Source organism: Triplophysa dalaica, chromosome 5 (assembly GCF_015846415.1).
Source record: "Triplophysa dalaica isolate WHDGS20190420 chromosome 5, ASM1584641v1, whole genome shotgun sequence".
NCBI lineage: Eukaryota > Metazoa > Chordata > Actinopteri > Cypriniformes > Nemacheilidae > Triplophysa > Triplophysa dalaica.
The window spans coordinates 4,956,270-4,975,905 of NC_079546.1; the positions used below are offsets into that span (position 1 = coordinate 4,956,270).

Sequence of the window (19,636 nt, forward strand, 5' to 3'; positions counted from 1 at the left end):
TTTATTGCGTTAATATTTTCAAAATGGGCAAATATCATTTATATTGGTTATTCTTTCACACAAGTTACATAATATTTGGATGGAGAGCCTATTGATTTCCATCTTGAACTAATCGAGTATGTGAAAGTGTGTGTGTGAGTGTGAGAGAGAGAGATGGGGGTGGCCAGGACTACCTCCCACATTAGCTTCAGGGATTACACAAGCGGGTGGGTGGTAGGTAAAAACAATGAGGGGGCAGCTATTCAGCTCCAAATCTGGAATCCCACACTTTCATCCTTATATGTGTAAACTCGGTGGTCTTAGATTGGCACAGCCAATGCTCCTTCTCCAAATGGCACAAATAAATGCATGTAAAGAATAGATTACCCTAAATAAACATTAATGTAAAAGACTAACAAGCCAAAATGGCCAATGGGGTCAAAGACTTGCGTTGCTGTACAAAGAATATCAACTTTCTTAAAAGAGTGCATTTGAAGTATGTATATGCGTAATTTTAAAAGCATAAAATGCTTCAAATGAAAAGTACAGATGGCCTTGTGTCCTGAATTGGATTGTTGCGAAGGTGGAGGTGCAATGCTCGTGTGGGAGGCACTGATTTAGAATACTCGGTCTCTGTGTACTGATATGATCCAGTTCTGCACTCGCTGCGCTCAGGTTCCACACTCCCGGTCTTTTTTGACTCTAGAAGTACAACTTTCTGACCTCAACGGAGCACAAATGCAGGTGGACAATGCATGTCTATGACATGTAAAAATGGATTCTTGCGTTAAACGTGTTTAAGCAGTGCAGCCAAAGAGAAGCGGGAAATTAAAGATGCGTTCTCATCTGTCACAATCTTAGTAACGCAGAGATGCTCAGCGGCAGGTGATGCGAATGCGGGCGCGTCTTGGCTCAACTGGTCTCCAAGTGGCGCGATCTCTCCAAGAACTTTTGAACGATGGAGAAACAGAATTTATCTTTCTCTAAGAGTCGCATTTTAAAGCAAGAACATCGATTTACGCGACTATTTAAGAAGTCCTTATGACAATTCTTTATTCTTTTTATTTAGCAATTATTGTTTATTACGCGAAGCATTTTAAATGAACAAACGTGTCGACTCTTAGGTGCAAATCGGATATTTTGCTTTATGCAAAAAATCCCTAAAACTGCAGGGCATTAAGTGAGAGCACTGACTGAGTTTTGCGCTTATCGAGTTCATCCGAATCCCGTTGGCTCGTATGGGACTGAGGCACTCATCGCGGTGCCTGCTGCTGCGGAGAAAGATGGCGGAGGCGGACAGCTCGGAGGTAAGTCAAAGATTCCATAAGTAACACATAATAAAATACATACGCGTCAAACGACATTAAAACACTCACATGAACATCCAATAGTCATGCATGCATTTAATAAAATTTGTATTTGTAGTTCTGGTGGAGGTCAGAGAATATCTGTCCGATGTGTATAGCTATGTAGGCTAAAGGGTGGCAAGACCCAAGAAGGGCAGAACATACTGTAAGCAATTCTTCCAATATGGTCCTGAACGAAACAAACCCTTCAGTACATCGAAATATATGTGCGGTAATAAGCTATTTTAAATGCGCGAGGTGCATCGGTTGAACAAAATCTAATGAAGACATTCGATGCAAGGGGGTTAATATAGACCTAAAATAAGGTTATAATTTGACAAAGTCTTGCAAAATAGTTTCTGGAGACTACAAAGCTTGACGTGTTCTTACTGAATAACATCCAGTTTGTCTCATTATAGGTTTTCCGCCAGGTCGCTGTCCGTGGTGCTGCAGTGTTTTTGCGTCCTACAAGTCGTTAGCATATTCACCTTTGCATACCTGATTTGAATCTATAGGTTGTCTAAATGATATGGTTATGCAATAAAATCTTCCTATCCGACCTTCACGGTATTGTAAAACTGTGGGTACTTATGTTAAGCACTTAAGCACTTGTGATGTTGTAGGGTGCCATATAAATAAATTTGACCTTGTGCTCTTGTAGATTTATTTTATAACTCTCTTTACCAGCGGCAGCAGAAGCAGCACCAACAACGCATTTCCACCATCCCCTCGTCTCAATCCCTTCAACCATCTCCACTACCAAAGCCGGTGACCTCTGTTCGCCATGTTCCTCACCCACCACACACGCCAAATGTCTCTTCACTATCTGCTTGTCCAGGCCGAGGCAAAATGGCCAAGCTGCTCAACCCAGAAGAGATGACATCCCGGGACTATTACTTTGACTCCTATGCCCACTTTGGAATTCATGAGGTAATTTAAAGTCCACATTAAAACACAATTGTGAGAATTACACCAAAACGTCTCCTAAATTACTGTAAAAGCATGATAAAATGCTAAAGGTAAAAATAACTGTAATAAAAAAGACTTCTAATAAAAGCCCTGTTCTTTTATTATATGGGCAGTCATGAAACATACTTGAATGTGTCACCAAAACCATTCATACTCTACATCTTCTCCCTTTTTCCGAACTGAAAGTAGAACCCTTTGATACTGGCCCACTTGGAGCAAGAGGGTCAAATTGGATCTGTCTGCAGATAAAAGAAGCGTTCTTGATAACATAGAAAAAGAGGGACAAGAGTAAGTTGAAGAAAGAGAGTAAGGAAAAGAGAATTAGAGCAAGGGGCGGATGGAAAGATGTGTATCAGTTAATCCCAGCAGGCTAAATGGAGACCTGTCTCTATAAAAAGAATCTTGGAGACATTGTGTTTTGTGTCCTATTTATTGTCCTCCATAGTGGAGTCCGATAAAACATGTCTGGATATGGGAGAAAATGAGGGACAAAAGTAATAGTACGCCTAGAACTCAAATTCTAAAGGGATCTCACATCGCCCAGCGCGATATATAAAGTTACATGATTTGTGCTTTCAATTATGGTCAAAAGACTTTACACAAACTAGTGAAATTAAATTATGATGCATGATTTCTTTTGTTCTCCCCAACAGGAGATGCTGAAGGATGAGGTCAGGACACTAACCTACAGAAACTCGATGTATCACAATAAACATATCTTTAAAGACAAGATTGTTCTAGACGTGGGCAGCGGAACTGGAATCCTCTCCATGTTCGCAGCCAAGGCCGGTGCCAAACACGTGTATGGGGTGAGGATGGAAATTACTCAGTACAAGCATGTTTAATGTTGTAAACAATATCTTAAGGATAACAAGACAATCATTTAAAGAGGTGTCTATTTATAATGTTCTGTGAGCACACACACGCAGGCATACACACACACACACAAACTGCTTATATGAATTATGAGAGAGAGATGCTTATAATATCAGAATGTTTGTTGTGTCTCTGGTCTGTAGTTAGATAACACTCCATTGATCCACACACTGTGTCCAGTCCTTTCATTTATTTTTTACTAAGACACGAAAAGAACAATTTCTGCAAAGTAAATAGCTTTTACTTATTTAAAAAAATCATCATACCCCTTAAATAGGCATTTTTAGTGTAGATTTTTTCAAGCCTTGAATAAGATACAGGGCAATTTCCATTTGCATCTTTGGCAACACCTCAGTGAGAACTTCAGGTCTAGCTCACTAAACTGCACTGAACCTGACAAGAAATAGTAAAATAGGACAAATAGACTCATTATACATATGCTGAAACATTGCTTTAATATTCACTTTTTACCAATTAAATTAAATCTATATCAAGACATAAGATGTTTTTTCAATGTCAAACTGATTATTGCTTTATTTTGCAGATCGAATGCTCCAGTATATCAGAGTACTCTGAGAAAATCATCAAATCAAATCACTTAAACAACGGTAAGACAATTTGCTTCAAAGTCATCTAGAACAAATGACAACAGTGACGACTGTTACAAAACAAGCTCCAGAAGTTACCTGAAAGGTAACACAGCAGTGTCTAGAGCTGTTGTGTATCCTTGTGCTGGGGAAAGTGTGATACATTTTCTTGTTGGTAATTTGAGTTTGACACAGCCAGGAGATATAGTCACTTCCTGTAGTGTGTGGTGTGACGGCAGAAGTTGTTTAGGAATCCACACCAATCCTCATTAACACTGCGAGTGAGAAGTGCGAGAGAGGAGTCACTTACGCACATACGCACATGCATGCACACACACAAACACACACACACACAAACCCAATAAGTGCAGACTGCCAATGGCTTTAATGGTAGCAAAGGGAGAAAGAGAGGAAAGTATTATCAGTTATCAATCACCGTGGCTTTAAAGTACGATTCTTTTTTAAAGTCAAGATCACAATATATCACGAGACTCCATTATAATAAATATATATATGTTTAATATGAATGATTTAATATGAAATTAATGTATCAGGATTTATCATTTGAAATTCTGTTAATATGCCATTGTTTTTTGCATTACGGTAATGGGAAATAGGAAATTTCCCTCTTGTCATTCTCGTGATTTTGGGGTGAAATGTGCTTTGGGCGTGATTATTTAATAAGTCTCACTCTCCTTCATCTTGTAGTTATTACCATCATTAAAGGAAAGGTGGAGGAGGCCGAACTGCCAGTGGATAAGGTGGACATCATCATTTCAGAATGGATGGGCTACTGTCTCTTCTATGAGTCTATGCTGAACACAGTCATCTACGCCAGGGACAAATGGCTGGTCAGTTTGTGTTTGATAAACTATCAAGGTTCATGCTTGTCTGACTAATTTAAATGTGAAGCTTGTGTCCATGCTAAAAATGATCCGTTCTAATGTGAATGGGTGGCTAGGCCTTGGGCTGCTGAGAAACGTCTGCTGAATGCAAATTTGCTAGAGAGGATGTATTGATGCCAGCCCATTGTTTCGGCTTAGGGTTATTTTTATGGTGGGCTGAACAGGATGCAAATGTGAAAATGAAGTGATGGATACAAAAACAAAACATGTGACATGAATGTGATATTTTTTAAAGGTACACTATGTATATGTTATATAAATATGAATGCTATCAATTACTTAAATACCTTTATAGACATGACTCTTGTTTCAGAAACCTGGAGGATATATGTTTCCAGACAAAGCAACATTATATGTCGTCGCCATTGAGGATCGGCAATACAAAGACTTCAAAATCCACTGTAAGTATGCAAGTGCACACACATACTGCCTTGAGGTCACTACAGGTGTTGTATTGAATGAACATTTATCATCTGTCTCTGTCTTGACCGCCATCTGTTGGAATTCCTCACTTTCACATTTGGCTTAAAGAATAGAAATTCTTATCAGGTTTTATTACTCCCCCGCAGCAAGAGCTCTCGGTTACTCTATCCCCATCCCTCTCTCTCCTTGTTTTGGATGGAAGCGTGAGCTTCGCCTCAGTCTAACATTCATGTGCGGGGATATAATCAAATGCTGCGAGACACAAAGTAGGCAAGGCTCTATTTTAGGGCCAAATGGAGACAAGCCGACGCAGTTTGTTAAAAATGCACTTTTTGGGCACATGCAAGTTTTATAATGTCTAAAAAAGGACATATCCTTTCTGTTATTTCTGATGCAGGGTGGGAGAACGTCTACGGTTTTGATATGACGTCCATTCGGAATGTGGCCATGATGGAACCACTGGTGGATATAGTGGATCCCAAACAACTCGTGACCAACTCCTGCCTTATTAAGGTACACAAGCGTGTGCGTGCGCAAAATCAGATCTGAATCAGACAAACTGACTATTTGATAAGCTGATTTTGAACACATGTAGCGTAGGCGTTACATAACAGATTCTCAGTAAAGAGATGCTCGATAGCTCACATCTGTGGAGCACTGATCATTTTATTAAAATGGAAAATATTCGTCAAGGGATATATAATATATATATAATGATAATATATAATGATAACTTGTACAAATAATGCTGATGGGCTGATATTATTATGTATGCAGTTCAAAACAATATTTGGTAACACTTTACTTGAAAGCATACAGTATGCATAGTGTAATATAAAAGTAGTTTTAATGTATTAGTTATGCCTTGTAATGTCTCATGAATAATTGTAACTAAAGTTGATACATATAACACTTATCAATTCATCGTTATACTTTGCATTTTTCTTTTGGTTACAATTCTTTACAACAACACACGTTATGAACAACTATAATAAATCATACCATTTAATATATCTTAATAATGCATTATACCTAAAGGCTTTACGAGTCTTATCCAATATTTTTCTTGCAACTTAGTTTACATTAGACTACAGGGTCTATTACTGTAAAAAGAAAATTATTAATTATTTATTTATTTTATTCAGGTATAACTTTAAAAAAAACCTTATATCTCAATTTTTTTCTGAAATAATACAAAAAATATCGCTGGTGTTAAAAAATTAAATTTATTTTCCAATTACAAATATCAATTTGTTAAAAGTGCAGTAGGGGCTGGCATCCTAAAATAATTTGCACCACGCTTTACTATGTTATCTATATAAAGGGAGGTACAGTTTTTAATCTGTGTGTCAGTAAAGATATTGAATGTCAGAAAAAGTGATAAAGCAGTGAAAAAAGCAGGACAACCTGGCAACTAAAGTTAAGGAGAACGAAGAAGAACTTGGAGAAAGAGCTTCACTTTCAATGTGCTTCTGACAATCACCTGATGGTTATAAACCTTTGAAGCGATACTTACTTAAAGAAACCTTGAACTGAATGAATAAAAGAATCAAAGCTGGCACAGATCTGTAGTTTGCCCACAGAATAAGATCTTTGTTCACCAAGGCCAATATATGAGACCAACACTATGATTCAGCGAATACGGACATCTATATAGCCAAATCCAACAATACAGTCTTTGAAACATGATATGTGACTTGTGGTTTAAGGCTATATGACCTAAACCACATCACTATGGGGGTAATTGCAGCCAAACGTTTCTCTCAGTCATATCAAAACTGTACTTACTATGAAGTAATGGATAAATTTCATACACAAAAAACACTATCAAATATATATAACAATCTATATGCCAAGAAGTGAAGCATGTGTACTTCTGTGTATTTTTAGGAAGTGGATATCTACACTGTAAAGCCTGAAGACCTGACCTTCACCTCGGCCTTCTGCCTACAGATTCAGAGGAACGATTATGTTCACGCCCTCGTCACATACTTTAACATTGAGTTTACAAAGTGTCACAAGAAGACCGGCTTTTCAACAGGTTCAATCTCACTCATATGAAAACATACTGTCTTACTGCAACATACACTACCAGTCAACCGTTTGACTGATCTATCATAATATAAAAAAAAAACAAATGACCTAAAGACTTATTTTTAAGCTTATATTTAACTAAACTAGGTTTGAATCCAAACTGTATCCGTGCATACTATTGCTGCACGATATTAAGAGTTGCTAAATAATGCAGTATGCTTACGATAATAATGCAATATGATAATGCTTAAAGTATGTAAAATCAAAAACTATATTACAATATTTAAAAAACAATATCCATGCATCACTCTTGGTGTCTCTATGAAACTAACCTAACACTTTGAATGTAAAACTTGATGCATCAAAATCATTCAGCTTTTGCAAAATGTTGAAATTAGTTTATAGCAATAGAAACATTTGCAATATTCTGATGAATTCAATATATCTTACAGTCTTCAATAATGCGTACATTTTATTCCAAACCTTAAATAAACAAATGATGATATTTTTTAATTAATAAGCTGGACCAAATAGCAATCAAGATGTTTAATATTGTTTACAAAGATGTTTAAAGAAAAAAGGTGTGTTCAGATGGTTCTGACAGTGAGTGTAAATGATATACCTACTTTGCTGGTTATACACTTAATAATGTATAATCCTCTTTAAGCTCCGGATGGTCCCAGCACTCACTGGAAACAGACAGTATTTTATCTGGAGGATTACTTAACCGTGAGGAGAGGGGAGGAAATCCTGGGCAGCATCACTGTAAAGCCCAACGAAAATAATGAGGTGAGACAGTAAAAGCGGTTGTGTGTGTGTGTGTGTGTTTGTTGGGGGGGTGGAATGTGAAAAACATCAGAACAGCCAAGAAAATTTGTTAGAACTGGTATAGAAATACATCCTGTAGGAGGCAAAGCAAACTAAAAATGAAGTGCTAACAAACTCAAATTCTTTCAGCGTGACTTGGATTTCACCTTCGAACTAGATTTTAAAGGGCAGCTCTGCGACGCGGCCATCTCCCACGACTACAAAATGCGGTAAAGGCCGAGATGTGATCCTGTGTCGGGGCACGGTTTCCCACAGATTCAGCAGAGAGACAGACTGTTACCTCACTGCCTCTGTCTGGATGCAAGAGAACGAACCGCAGGGCCCTTCGATGATGTCATCAGTGCCGGTCCAGCACTTAAAGCAATAGCGCCATCACTCTGTCACCCTTTGAAAAGGACATGCAGTATAGACTGAAAAAAATCACTTTGAATGTAAATGATAATGAGTTTGAGAATGTTCTAGTTTGTTTATTGTAGTATTATAACATAGAAAAGCATCACTGAACAGTACATTATATGAAGATAAAATATAACACAACACTGCCTCATAGAATAAAAGATTTGAGATGTTAAAAAAAGAGCATGGGCAACATTTACAGTTAGATCTACAGTAGACAGCTGTTTGTTGTTTTGATGTTTTGCTTATTTTAGTGCATTTTATATCTTTATTTCTTTAGTGTTGTTGAATAACGTGACCACTGGAATGTCTTCTATTCTTCATTCTTTATTTATTTAATTTATTCATTTTTTGTTGAAGATTTACAGAGAGCAGCTAAACTATTTTAAATCATTCTTATCTATAGCAGGATGTAAAAATAATAGTTTTAGTAATATTAAGAGTTTAGCTTGGCGCATCATTGGTTAAGTTTTCCTGTTAAACGATTAGGTTATCGTCACAAACAACCAGCTCAAAGCAGCAAAATAGTTGCACTTGAAGTTGCGGAGCAATTGAAGACAATGAAACTGGCTTGATGTTTACCACCAACCAGCCAATGTTCTCGCCACAAGAGATTTATCAATTGAACTGACTGTGCAAATATTTACTGATTGAAATAAACAGTTTAAGGTGAGGAATATTTTAGAAGAGTTGTATGAGGCAATGGGAATGCTAAATAAACAGAAAAAAAACATATTTTTGGTCAATTCATTTTTTTCACTCACCTAGTTGTGGTAGTAAACAAATGAACCCCATTTCTCTGTATTTATAGAGTCACTGAAATATAAAGCTTCATTGAACACATGTTCTCCATTAGACAGAGTAATTGGGATCAGGTACAAAGATTATTATTATCGAGGTTTGGCAACATGTCCTGATACTCTACAATAATCGTTCTATATACATGAAGGGCATAACAGATAAATAATGCTTTTTGAAAATTAGACCTTTAAACCTTTGTGTATAGGTGAATTTCCTCTCTCAGCCTCTTAAACTGACCGTGAGTTATTTACAAAATTTAGACAAGATGAGATGTTTATGGTATTTCCTCCAGATCATGAGCAGTAGGTATCCAGAGGTGTGTGTGAGTGTATGTTTGGTCACTAGCAGCAACTTTTCTTCTTTACTGGCTGATTCACAAGTCTGACGGTGTTGACCCAAGCCTTGTCCTCCTGTTCTCTCAAGACTCTACAAACATATAAGTAAGCATCCAATCAAAATAACATATACAAATGCAAGTAAAATGTTTGTTTGCTGTTAGAAAACCGTGCTGTTTTCAACAGGAAACATGTAAAACAATCTATGCTCGGTTCAAAAATGTCAATGTACAAAATATACACATACATTTGTGTGAATGTCTTTGCATATAAAAACGTATAAGACAGTTTGCTTGTTTCAATGTTGTTGCAGATGAAACTTGGTTCAACATTTTCTGTGCAATGAAAATCTGTTTAACTTGAGGGCCCAAAACACACCTTCTGCTGCCACTGTTTGTGTTTGTGGTGAGATTTTATCTCTCACATTTTGGCAGGCTAAATGTGCGAAAATGAATTTGGTCAAAGGCCTTCTGAAAGCGTTTGACTATAAATAGGTTTAATAAGATTTACAAGATCAAACAAAAAAATAAACTCACATTCTTATCACACTTTCAACATACGAAAGAAACCACATGCATTTCATTATTGCAGTCTGATAATCTTTGCAGCTAGCTAGCGGTCGCACTTTTTTGCACTCAGAATGTGGTTTAGAGTAGCGAGTGAAGCATTACATGGATAATAGCAAAACATAATGTAACAACATTCAGTAACAGCTGGTGTTAGTGTTTCTTACTTGGCCAGATGTGTCATGGCCTCAACCACATTATCTCCAGTATATGCACTGCATTCGCTGAACATCAGACGCGTTCCCTACGAGAGACAGAAAGACATCATTTAACACATTCATGTGTGTCTGTGCATGATAATGTAAACAAACATTTTAATGGCCACAGAAGGCGTCCACACCTGAGCTAGCATCTCTGCCTCCTTCAGCTGCACCTCCCTCTCATCATCCTTGTCCGATTTGTTGCCGAGGAGCATGATGGGAATAGGGTCGCTTACCGCCTCTTGTATACTGGCCAACCAGGCCTGCACTGACCTGAAACTATCTTCCGCTGTGATGTCATAAATGATCACCACACCGTCGGCCTTGCGGAAAAACTGCTTGGTAATGCTCCGGAATCTGCAGGATGCGTGATGTCAAATATCATTTTAAATTACACATTTTATTTAAAAATAAAAATGTGAAATGTGTGATTCTCACCTCTCCTGGCCTGCAGTGTCCCATAACTGCAAAGCCACGTGACAGTCTCCTAAATTCAATGTCCGTACACTGTAGTCAATACCTGCCCAACAGAACAGAGTTGAAATCGATCATTTCCTGATTGATTCCCTTTAGTAGATGTAGTCAAGGGTATCTGCATATGCACACATCACTGCAATAAGGTCGAATGAACACAGGGGGTGCTAGTGAGTAATCTCACTTAACTCGCTTGCATGTAAAATATAATAACTGTGCATTCTGAAGCATGTAAATTGATGTTGTCTGACATAATCTGCACCAGTGCTCAAATGCAGGGAGTGTGACCTCTATATCCCTTTCATGTGATGCTGTAGCTCACATACTATAGCGGCTTATGCCTATAGCATACTGGGCTTTAGTTAACACACATATTTAAACACAACACACTGAAAAGCCTCTTAGAACATAGTGCACAGACTCCCTCCAGGAAGTTAAAGGTTGAAAACTTTGCTGTCGGAATGCAGGCAAGAACAAAAGACAAACTGCAGTAATTCAGCAGAAGTAAAAAGGGCAACACATATTAGACGATATGCCTTGTTCTAGTGTATAAACTCAAAATTTACAAAGAAATACTACAATTAAAATGAAAATGAAGTGGCCATGTTCCTCTGTACGGAGTTGTTGCATACGACCCTGCAAGACTGAGTTTGCATTATTTTATTTGAAAATCATAACTGTATGAGTGAAATAAAGGGTTAATGACAAGCACAGACGTCAGTCTGGTTTAAAATGAAAGCAAAATTATTGCAAATAAAATACTTAAAAAGCTTATACTCTTGTTGGGATTAACGTTGTGATTTAATCACATCCAAAGAGCATCCAAATTAAAAAGATCACTCAAGACATCAAGAGATTTAATCAATATATGTTTAAAGTGCATTTTGTATTCATGTTGACACTAAAGTTAAAAGAAGTTGTGGTGACATGACTCACCCACTGTGGCTGAGGTTTCTGAGTGGAAATGTCCGTCACAGAAGCGTCGCAGCAGAGCTGTTTTACCCACGTTAGAATTTCCCACCAGAATCAATTTAAAGAGACGTTGAGGGGTCGCAGCTGCAACTTCTGCAGGAGTCTGCAGCCACAAATAAACAAAGTGACACGTTCAAATAAAAATGAAAGCCAAGATGTGTTGACAGGTATAAGCACTCACGATATAACTTATTATATAACACGGACATATATATAATTTTTTATTTCATTAGTTGTATGTAATATTTTACTTAATTTAAATCTTAAAGGTACAGTAGCAAAGAATTTAAATAATCATCTTTGTTACGATTGGATGACCTATTTGCATATAAAATGAGGGCCTATACTGTTGTATGGTTAATAAACATTTTTTTAAGCTCATAGCCTTGCAACCATAAAGATTTTTGCAACAATAAATTACTGTATATTCAGTTTAACACTGAAAACATTTCAATCATTTTTCTACATACTAGTACATTGAATTTTCTATTTTAAGAGAGCATGGTAAGTCTTATATTTCGTTTTTTGTCCCATTTAGGCAGTCACACACCTGCCGGAGGGTTTCTTTGCCGACAGGTTGACCCCTTGCAGAATAGGGCATGTTTCCTCTCTTCTTGGAGTGCTTCTTCACCATCACTGGTGGTGGAGGATCAGCAGAAGCCAGAGATGCACTGGAGCTCATATGTAGATCGGCCTGACCTTCCTCCTCTCGGCCCGACTCCTCATCTTCCTCACTCAACTGATGGAGCAGAAGGTTGGTGTCTCCTTGCAGCAGGTTGGGCAGGGGGTCCTCCTCGATGGATATGACCCTTCGGAGAGGCCAACCATCTGGGGGCGTATCCTCCTCATCCACCCCAACATTTTCACCTTCTGTGTCCCCAGGCACCTTGTCCGGTCGCCAGTCCACCTCAACCTTCCCATCATCCCCTGTGGTGAAGGGGGTGTAGCGTCCGTGTGCTACAGACTTCCTGTTAGAGCGATGAGTAACTTCCTCTGTGTCAACTTCTCTGAAAGTGGTAGGAGTGAATGAATATCTGTTTTTGTCTAATCACACCACTAATATTCATGATAAGCATGCAAACCTCTCTCACTTTTTGACTGATGATTTTCTCTCACTGTATTTTATTGAGGTTATGCTCGGCCTTTGTGAGGATTTCTTCATCGAATTGCTGCGTTTCTGTCAGCACAGACAAATATTATGTATAAATGTACATTACAAAACAAAACAAAAGTAACAGCGTAGCATTGTTAAACTTACCAGAAAGTTAATATCTCGCTCATCTCTTAAATGCTTATTCATTTCTCTGTTGATAAGAATGATAAAAACAGCAAAAAAACAATAAAAAACTGTGAAATATACAATTTTTTTCTTATTTGTTTCTCTATATAATGCTCACCTGAGCAGATCTAACTGTTTCATCAAACTTTCTTTTTCTCTCTGCAGTCCTTCTGTAATTCTGTACATCTCCCTGCAAAAGAAAAAAATATTTGTGTGTTTGTTTCGTGGTCACACAGACGGACCCAAGAATAGGCACATGCATAGACTGACATCTCTTTCTCCTGCTGTAGTCGAGATGCCTGCCCCTGCAGAACTCCCAGCTGCTCCTGCGCCAACATCAGCTCCTGGCAGGTGTGCGCCAGCTCATGAGACAGCTCGTCATTGGTCAATTTCAGTTTGACGTTCTCCAGACGGCTCTCCTGGTGCTCACTGTGAAGCTCACGGCATTGTCCTTCCAGCTGATCAGTTCAAACAAAGATGTCAGTTGCATGAAAGCATATTCTGTCTCTACCACCAATATGTATCAACTCATACAACCGAGCACTCACCCTCCTTTGTTTCTGAAAAAGTTGCTCCAGGTCCTGTTCTTTACTGCGAAGCTGCTGTTGGAGGTCGTGGCTGCGCAGGTGCAGACTTTCAGAATCCTAGAAGAGAAAAAGTGTATATTTTATATTTATACTGGATTCAATTTAATTCAATGAATTATTAAAAATGTAAGTCCACTTCAACCAGACAGCCTTAAAGGAAAGTTCACAAAAAAACTTCAACATTTAAAATATATATATTTCTTGGATAAACCCCTTGAGATGCACCATCTCGTTTTCAACATTTGTGTTGCAAACCTGTATGGCTTACTTTCCTCTGTGAAATACAAAATTATATATTGGATACTGAGTCACATTTGACTTTCATTATAGGAACAGATGCAATGAAAGTGATCAGTGACCAGGTCAGTCAGTCACATTCTGTCTTTTGTGCTCCACAGAAGAAAGCAAGTAACTATTTTAATAATAAGCACACTTTCAATAAGGAAGAACTCTGTTATTATTGTTAAAACTTACTGGACAGGGAAATGCAACTGGACACTTTAACAAGTTTGTAAAAAAAGGAACTAAGAGAACAAAATACCTTCAGAATCCGCTTGTCTTTCTCATTATTAATCTGCTGTTCCATTTCCTCATACAATCTACAGATTTCATTGTCATGTGTGGCTGCATTCCTGCAAAAATGTGCATGTCATTTGTATAACTGAAAAATATTTGTCAAATATATATAATTGCACAATGAGTGTAACCATAAACATATTGTTTTTGCCTCAGGCTGGAAAACACACAGAAACTGTAAAACTAAAGCACAGAAGACAGAACACATTTAAAATTGCAAATCAAACTATAAGATGTGCACATCCATTTGGCTAATAAGTAACATTTCAACACAGTGGTACCTTGCATAATATTGTATGCAACTTTTGACAGATGTCTTGAGATGTCTCAACTATAGAAAAAACTACTTTTAAAAGTTCTGATCACATACAATGTCGTAAATTAAATCATTCTGACCCAGATTTGATAACAATATCTTTTAGTGGCAAAAAACCTTTTAAGTCAACCCCTTAGCCTCCTGGTCGCCAAATAAGGATAGAGCAGCATTCTAAAGAGATTTACAATAAGCCGTCTAAACTGTGGGAGCAGGGATTACTCTCAAATAATACAAACGGGGAAGGATGAAAAGAATATCAGCTTTGTTTTAAACATTTGTCTAATGTTAACAGAGAATCGCCACCTCTTAAGCACGCCCTCAATCTCCTTCCTCTCTTGTTGTGCCTCTTTGATTTGATATGTGACACGAGCCAGAAACTCCTCAAAGTTGGACAAGAGGTGAGGTTCATCTTTCCTGAGCTGAGTCCATAAACTGCGGACCTCACTTGGGCTGAAAAAGAGTCAACAGTGCTTATCTGTTACTGTTTGTAGTGATGTAATGTTAATCATATATATGTAAAACCAAGCAAAACGTGACTGACTCCTCAAAGACATTGCAGTCCATTAACATGCTGAAATGCCTCTCCTCCTCATCTTCATTTCCTGATTCGAATTCATCCCACTGGCTCTGATGAAGATCACCAGACACATTCTGAGAGGGAGAGAGAATTAGATCCTCCGTCACTGAGATCCTCCGTCCATGAAGAAATTTACCTGGGGAACAGATACGACATGTAAACACTTGCAAGTGTTTAATTGTGATGTTAATATGTACCATAGAACAAATCCAACATATTTTATAACCTCAACTTAATATATCGAAATATTTATTTCAGACAATTCTACCAAGTCATGTGAAAACAAGGAATAAACTACTAGGTGAAGAAACTGATGATTGTAAACTCACAGAATCCAGACGAGAACTCTCCCAGGGTGAGACAGCCATTTTTGTCAAGGTCTAGCGAGTCAAAAACATTCTCGAGCTCATCGGCCGTTAGTGGCAATTGTTGGTGTAGCCGCTATATGGAGACGATAAGGGCATACGCTTGAATAACAAAGAATCATGCAGTGAAATATTAAATGTTTTACATGAAGATCTATCTACAGATCTTATCTACAGTTAAGACCGAAAGTAACATCAGTAAGACGTTTGAGATGGCAGTATATGTTTAAATATTGACAGATGCAGCCTTCCAGAACTCTGACTATATATAAAAGACTTTTGAGCTGACTTTACCCTCATGTCAGTGCTTGTGATGAAGCCCTTTCCCTCCCTGTCACAGATCTGGAAGAACTCTTCCGTCTTTTCCAGCATAGCTATTTCTCCACAGCTTGATTCTTTGCTCTCCACACTTGTCCTCGGCCGTGGTTGGAGATCCTGCTGCTCACCGTCTTCATTTGAGTTATCACTGATGTTTAGTGTGGCTCCCGACTCTGACATTGTTTGACTCTGTCCACCCAGTACTGTTTCTTGTGGTCACTACTGAAGGGGTCGGAATGCAAGAATTCTTCTGAATAATTTTAGAGACATAATTTACTGTCATTAACAGGTTTCCAGCTTTGGGGACCTGCTGGAGGAAACAGAAATAAATGGAAAAATATTGACAATTTGTGGCAGGGTGTGTAAGGGTAAGAGTCTATAAGCAGTTAAAGGAGTAGTTCACCATCAAAATGAAAAATCTGTCATCATTTACTCATTTTGAAGGTAAACTTATCCATTAAATGTGTTAAATGTAAACATATCATATGCATCTATACTGCATGTAAATTGTGCATATTCACACCATATTTTTCTGTCTGTTCAAATCTGTTTAAATATCTCATCTCTGAGTATTCAAATATATTGTGTCTTAATAAATGAGGATCAAAGGGAAGTTCCAAAATACATTTTCACAACCTACTGCAGTTACTCATATTCAGTTCTGCTTTATAAGACTTCTCTGAACGACCCATGTGGTTAACAGACTTCCGTCATGTGGCACCAAACTTACTCAGAAGTGATCAGAAAGTCACTCCATGTCTTCCAAGCCTTAGTCATCGGTGTTGACATCATTAGTAAAGGACCCTGCTTGTCATGTCCCACCACTTAATGTTAAGAGGGGACAGGAAGAGGTTTCTGTGGTTGAAATTTCCTGTTTGATCAGAAGTTAAACTTGTTAAGGGGTTTCGATCATTTTTTAACCACGAACAAAGTGCACCTTATTTTGGTTAACTGATCTTTTTACATGGTTGACTAAGTCAGTTACAAATAGAGCGACATTTTGCATCATTACTGTTGCATGTAGAACATCATTATCTGAAGGATAGTAGTTAATGTCTATACAACACAATTTAAAGTAATTTAGGTGCAATTTATGTACGTGCAGTACATTAAGAGTGTGAATTAGGAACTCATAAAAGTCTCGAACCAAAATAAAATACAAACACAAAGTATAGTTTTTCAGCACTTACCTGACCCGTCACCAGCAATAAAAGAAGTGTTTAGTCTCATGGAAGGTAACAGCTCGCAAGCAGAATGCGTGTCATTGAGGGGGAGGAGCTTTGAATGTTCAGCACCATAGTCATTTTCTGCATTAATGTAAATGGTTTTACATGTAGTAAAATATTTAAAAGCAAAGTTGAAAAATGAATTATTTAGAAACACAGCTATTTTTACCATAATACATAATAAACAGGTATTGTACCTGTTACAAACGACTGACCATTTGTCCTTAACAATATGAAGCTCCCAAATAAAACAAGAACAAATGGCCGGCTGCTTGTGTTTTACTGCCATCTTCTGGATAAACACAGCGTTGGATGTACAAATGTGCAATTCTGTGTATATCCAGAAGATGGCAGTAAAACACATTTACGCAATGTAAGTTACAAATCAAGAAAAACAACAACAAAAAGTAACATTACAGAAAATAGAAGAAAAAATAAAACAATGTTTTTATAAACATTTGTGTTTAGTAGAGGTCTTAAAGAAGTCATTTACTGTAAAATAAATAATGTTTAATTATAAATACAAAAATGTTGATTAATTATGTAAAGTAAATATAAGACTTAATTGCGCAAAAATAGATTAAAAGTTTTATTTAAAAGTATAAATTACTGGAGAGATTGTGAGGTGGACGTTTACATCCATCCAGGTCTGGAGGAAAGATCTGCTGGAGTTTAACTGAAATATTTGTGGTCTGCAGAAAGTTGGTTTATTCAATAAAACAACTAACTCTATTAACCATTACAAACACTTGTCTCTTAAACCATATCTTTCCCATGGCTTTTTGTGAATGATTATTTGACAAGTCAAATACTATTTTTATGATGTTTATTAAATGGAAATCTACATTTCTGTACTGTGAAACATTTACCGAAGTGTGCTGCTTCAATGGGCCGATTCGTGAGAGTAGACGCACAGTGATGACGTACAATTAATTCAGACTTTAATAATCTATACCAAACATTTACCTACTGACGTGTTACGGCAAAATCCGTTCCGTTCGCTTTTTATCTGTTTTAATGTACAGTTTTTAAACATTCAAGCGCCGAGGTTGTGCGCACAGCGGGCTTTTACACCCATGTTTGAAGCGCGATCATCGGTGTTGTTCCAGTCAGCGCATGGCGGCAGTAGAGAGTAAATTATTGTCACGCTGTCATTTGAGCTGCTCATATAAATGTTACTTAATCAGTGCTATATGTTATTTTGCCCTGCCGCAAAAAAAATCTTAATCATAACAATGAAGTTGAATATACACTCTCCCTTTATTCAAGGAAAGTGTGTTGAGAATTGCTGCTGTAGAGATTTTATATTGACCCAGCCAGGAGCAGATTATTGCAAAGGCCAGTTATCAACAACAATTGGTATTGGCTGTAAAATTAAACAAAAAAAATCACCAAAAGGCCACAAATTTGAATCATACACAATTTTATACCTACAATCACAAAACATGGAAACTTTCATTCAAGTCTTGTTTGAGAGGCCTTATAAGCTATAGAGCTCATGCATACAAAATGTATGAAAAATAAATAAAAATGAGTGAGTGAAGGGTTTGATTGGGAAGCAAGTCATAAACTCACAAACTCTTTTCATGACTTGTGTCAGCCAGAGGGCAGGAATATACTGACTGTCCATTGATCATGCTTAACACTTCCACCAATCCAATAAATTCATAATGGACAAAATCACCAATATTCTCTCATGATCTTAAATTCACCCACACCCAGCTCCTGTAGTTTAAATCTTTTTGACTTTGTACTTTCAAAATCATGGCTTATTTATTGATCTTTACAAGTAATTGTTTGAGCAAAAATCTAAATTACTCGTAGACTGTGAATATTCTTCATGTATCAAAAATTATGCTTGGTGGACAGTTCTACAACTGGCATCTAGCAGATACATAACATATTACAATACTGAATGGGCATATACTTTAAATGCTGCTTCAAATAAAATAGTTTCTGTAGACATAATTGATTGATTTTATATGGAAGTATTTTTTTTATTTATGCAAGAGATTTTATTTTATTTTATAACAGATATTGCTGATTTTGTTTTATGCTTTATTTTTGTATTAGTAATATTTAATTAGTATTTTATTATTATTATTTATGATCTGTCTCAGGTAAATTAAACAGAATAGAAATATCCATTTACTATTTTATTATTAAATGTTTAACATATCACATTCAATGAAAGGCAATGTGTTTTAAAGTGTGTGAGAGTGTGTGAAGGGATCATATAGTTTCCTGCACATGACAGGATTTGATGTTAAATAGACACTGGAGTGTTTTCTTAGTCTCGTCTATTAAGTGTAAATTTATCTTCAATCTTGCAGGTGTTTGTCTCCTCTGTACATGGAGGGAGGAGTCTCGTACATCAGCGCTGACGTTCTGCTGATATATATGGAGAAAATCACAAATATCTCTTCTGATTTGTCACTCAAGTTGTTTCATGATTTCCTTTGTTAATTCTAATAAGGTAACAGAGAGTGTGATTGGTCTCTCTCTCTCTCTCTCTCTCTCTCTCTCTCTCCCTCTCTCTCTATCTCTCTCTGTTGAGGGGTTGTAATGATCCAGTGTGTTCAGTCTATGAGGACACAGTGAGGAACTTTACACGGACTTTTCATTATTGTCAATCCGACTTTGTGTACAGTGGAGGATTATGGAGATCTCTCTCACACTCATTTTACTGTCCTCCGTCGTA

At 37.3% G+C, this 19,636-nt stretch overlaps 2 protein-coding genes across 3 annotated transcripts; one reads left to right on the top strand and one right to left on the bottom strand.

Moving 5' to 3' along the window:
• The first annotated feature begins 655 nt into the window (after positions 1–655).
• Positions 656–9,078, top strand: prmt8b (protein arginine methyltransferase 8b). The gene is made up of 10 exons (XM_056748843.1): positions 656–1,286; positions 2,013–2,255; positions 2,948–3,103; positions 3,715–3,778; positions 4,466–4,608; positions 4,976–5,063; positions 5,483–5,598; positions 6,976–7,126; positions 7,787–7,908; positions 8,077–9,078. Exons 1-10 carry the CDS (start codon positions 1,218–1,220, stop codon positions 8,158–8,160), a joined length of 1,236 nt encoding a protein of 411 aa, XP_056604821.1. The 5' UTR covers positions 656–1,217; the 3' UTR covers positions 8,161–9,078.
• Positions 8,651–17,011, bottom strand: cracr2ab (calcium release activated channel regulator 2Ab). Of its 2 annotated transcripts, none has more exons than XM_056748841.1 (18): positions 16,900–17,011; positions 16,440–16,580; positions 15,686–16,016; positions 15,356–15,467; positions 14,991–15,162; positions 14,753–14,899; positions 14,099–14,189; positions 13,519–13,614; positions 13,241–13,428; positions 13,089–13,160; positions 12,950–12,995; positions 12,783–12,868; positions 12,242–12,698; positions 11,656–11,794; positions 10,684–10,765; positions 10,386–10,602; positions 10,213–10,289; positions 8,651–9,570 (listed from the first exon to the last, which is right to left on the bottom strand). In XM_056748841.1, the coding sequence occupies exons 3-18, from the start codon at positions 15,887–15,889 to the stop codon at positions 9,486–9,488; spliced, it is 2,271 nt and encodes a 756-aa protein (XP_056604819.1). In that variant the 5' UTR covers positions 15,890–16,016; positions 16,440–16,580; positions 16,900–17,011; the 3' UTR covers positions 8,651–9,485. The 2 variants fall into 2 exon arrangements, with proteins under 2 accessions (XP_056604819.1, XP_056604818.1); XM_056748840.1 differs by having other exon boundaries at positions 15,686–16,019.
• Positions 17,012–19,636: the final 2,625 nt, after the last annotated feature.